Consider the following 2858-nt stretch of genomic DNA (forward strand, 5'->3'; position numbering starts at 1 on the left):
CCCAAGGTCTCATAGATAAATTTACTCTAATCCTGCCTAAAAGAATTTCAATTTGAGGGTAGGCTAGTAGAAATCCGGATGGGTAATAAAATTGAATCGTGTATATGCGCGCTCCACGCGTGGTATTGCTGTCACACAGAAATATACCTAACGAAAAGGGAAAAAGAGTCTCATAGATTAGTTTACTCTAATCCTGCCTAAAAGAATTTTAAGTGCTGTTATCTAGTTCTAAAGATGTATTTCATGAATTATAGATAGGCCTATACACTGACACATAAAAGTAAGTTATTTTTTAAAGATTGCTGTTTAGTAATGGTAAGCTTTTATTTTATTCTTCTGTTATTATCAAGTTCTAAAGATGTATTTCATGAATTATAGATAAGCCTATAGTGAAACGTAAAACTATGTTCTTTTATAAAGATTGTTGTTTATCTGAACAGTATAGGAGTAGCAAGTATCTTTTCAGTAAATGCTTTAACAAAACAATCCAGATAAAACAATTAAATCTATTACACGATAGTCAAATAGTCGGTTTATCACAAAGTTCTTGACATAGTCTAAAAGTTTTAGAGCAGATTTGGTAGAGTTTGACAGAATTAGTAAATATTTCAACAAAATGATATTTGTTTCTTACAGAGGGAGGGAGTTGGGAGTTTGACCAGTTTTTGTCCTTGCTTGGGGATCGGATCCGACTAAAAGGTTGGGATAAATACAGAGGTGGACTTGATGTAAAAGGTAAGAGAAGTTTAGTTAATAATTTGATAATTATACTACAAATATCTTACAATAAACAAATCCAAACCCTTTTATTTATATTCGTTTCTACATGTTTTTCAACGTGCCTGTTCTCTTTTGTGAATTTATTGAGGAATGTGCTCGTGTTAATTATGCTTTTCAAGGTATGTCAAACAACGGCTGTAGACTATAAATGTTATGAAGAATGCATAAGTTCAGCATAACATAAAACTTTTTTTTAAATTGTATGAGTATATTTGTGTACATCACACTAAATTATTCAATTTGGGCCTGATAACGTGTTGACGAAGCATAATGACAAATGTGGATAACAATCGTAAGAATATTCGAGTTTTTGTCCACTAGGAGATATGACCGGAAAGTACTCGGTTCACACCGTCTATGAAGGACACGAGATAATGTTCCATGTATCGACACTTCTTCCTTTCTCGAAAGATAATCGCCAACAGGTAAGCCAAGCAATTTTCTTTAACTTTATTCTCGCTGATCACTAATAATATTAGATGAATATTATTTTCCTGAAATAAAATACACTTTTCTTTTATTGTCCCTTGTAATACAACCACACAATTTATGGCAAACGTTCAAACACAAATTAAACAAATATTTAGAAACCACTTTAGAACAGTAAAGTTAATAAAATGTTGGTTTTGTTATATTTTACCTGTTTTCAAGTTGCTGTTCTTTGTACATGTAACAGAACATGTTACAATAAGATAAATGAACATAAAAGACAGGTTCTTTTGTTTAACTACAATAGTATGAGGGGGCCAAATGGAAAAACACTCCTAAATTTAAAATTCGAAGCACCACCATCCCTATATAACACATTTAACGGGCAAGCTCCCAAAAATGACTCCTGGAGGGGGGGGGGGATATTATGCAGTGGTAACCTTGAGAAATATGGATGCTTTTTAATTAATGTGAAAATGCAGTTTGTGCAAGGATATAAACTCATAAAGTTGGTAATGTGATGAGGACTGTTATAATTCTAATAAAGTTGGCAGTGTGGTGAGGATTGTTATAATCCTCATAAAATTGGTAGTGTGGTGAGGATTGTTATAATCCTCATAAAGTTGGCAGTGTGGTGAGGATTGTTATAATCCTCATGAAGTTGGTAGTGTGGTGAGGATTGTTATAATCCTCATGAAGTTGGTGGTGTGGTGAGGATTGTTATAATCCTCATAAAGTTGGTAGTGTGGTGAGGATTGTTATAATCCTCGTAAAGTTGGTAGTGTGGTGAGGATTTTTATAATCCTCATAAAGTTGGTAGTGTGGTGAGGATTGTTATAATCCTAATAAAGTTGGTAGTGTGGACAAAAATGTGTTTGACGCTACAAAGGATTCAGATGTAGACATATAGCATATGACAAGTACGTTAAAATTATGTTAGACACACACACACACACATACACATATATATATACGTATATATATATATGTTGTTACGTTACCCATCGTCGAGAGGGATTCCATTGGTTATTAGTATATTATAAGCACCATGACTTGCGATAGTATAGCTGGATTCTATTATAATGAATACAGTATTTAAAACTTTATCGTAATTGAATAATCCGTGCATTAAATGAGTCTTCTTAATGTGTTTTGCGAAACAGACATTTTTTCCGACGAGCATTTGTTTCTGTCTTTTAAGATAAATAAATAATAATATGTTTTAGATAGACCTTTGCATGACTAAAATTAGTTTTTAAAATCCTTATTTATTAGTCATTTTTACTTTTAAACTTGTCTTGACAATTTAAATAATCTTTTTAAGCCTTTCATTTGCACTAAATGCTGTTTTGACATGGGTACAAAAATCTTGCATTGGCATACCTTACTACCATTTTTCAACGCTACATCCACCTAGATAAACACTTAAGGGATATTTCCATCACAATAGCATAGTTATTGCTTTCAGTACGGGAGGAGTGCTACGGTAAAAATATTCTGGCCTGGAGCCTCCCACCTCCGACTACAAGCTTTCCAAATAGCTCATTATGGGGCGGGATACTTGGCTTAACTAACTTGCAAAAGAAACAACGTATACACCTGGAAAAAAGTTAAGCACCCCCGTGTTTTTTTCAAGTGATTCAGATTCG

The 2858-nt window shown here is 33.3% G+C and overlaps 1 protein-coding gene across 3 annotated transcripts in view; it reads left to right on the forward strand.

The window, feature by feature from the left end:
• The window catches only part of LOC106466107 (GTPase-activating Rap/Ran-GAP domain-like protein 3), a 184701-nt gene that overhangs the window by 148129 nt on the left and 33714 nt on the right, over positions 1-2858 (forward strand). For all 3 annotated transcript variants that reach the window (XM_022394066.1, XM_013926347.2, XM_022394065.1), the window contains exons 10-11: positions 637-735; positions 1102-1205. In XM_022394066.1, the coding sequence (XP_022249774.1) occupies positions 637-735; positions 1102-1205 (203 nt within the window). The remainder of the gene's footprint in view (positions 1-636; positions 736-1101; positions 1206-2858) is intronic.

This window comes from Limulus polyphemus, unplaced genomic scaffold, assembly GCF_000517525.1.
Source record: "Limulus polyphemus unplaced genomic scaffold, Limulus_polyphemus-2.1.2 Scaffold2153, whole genome shotgun sequence".
Classification (NCBI taxonomy): Eukaryota; Metazoa; Arthropoda; class Merostomata; order Xiphosura; family Limulidae; genus Limulus; species Limulus polyphemus.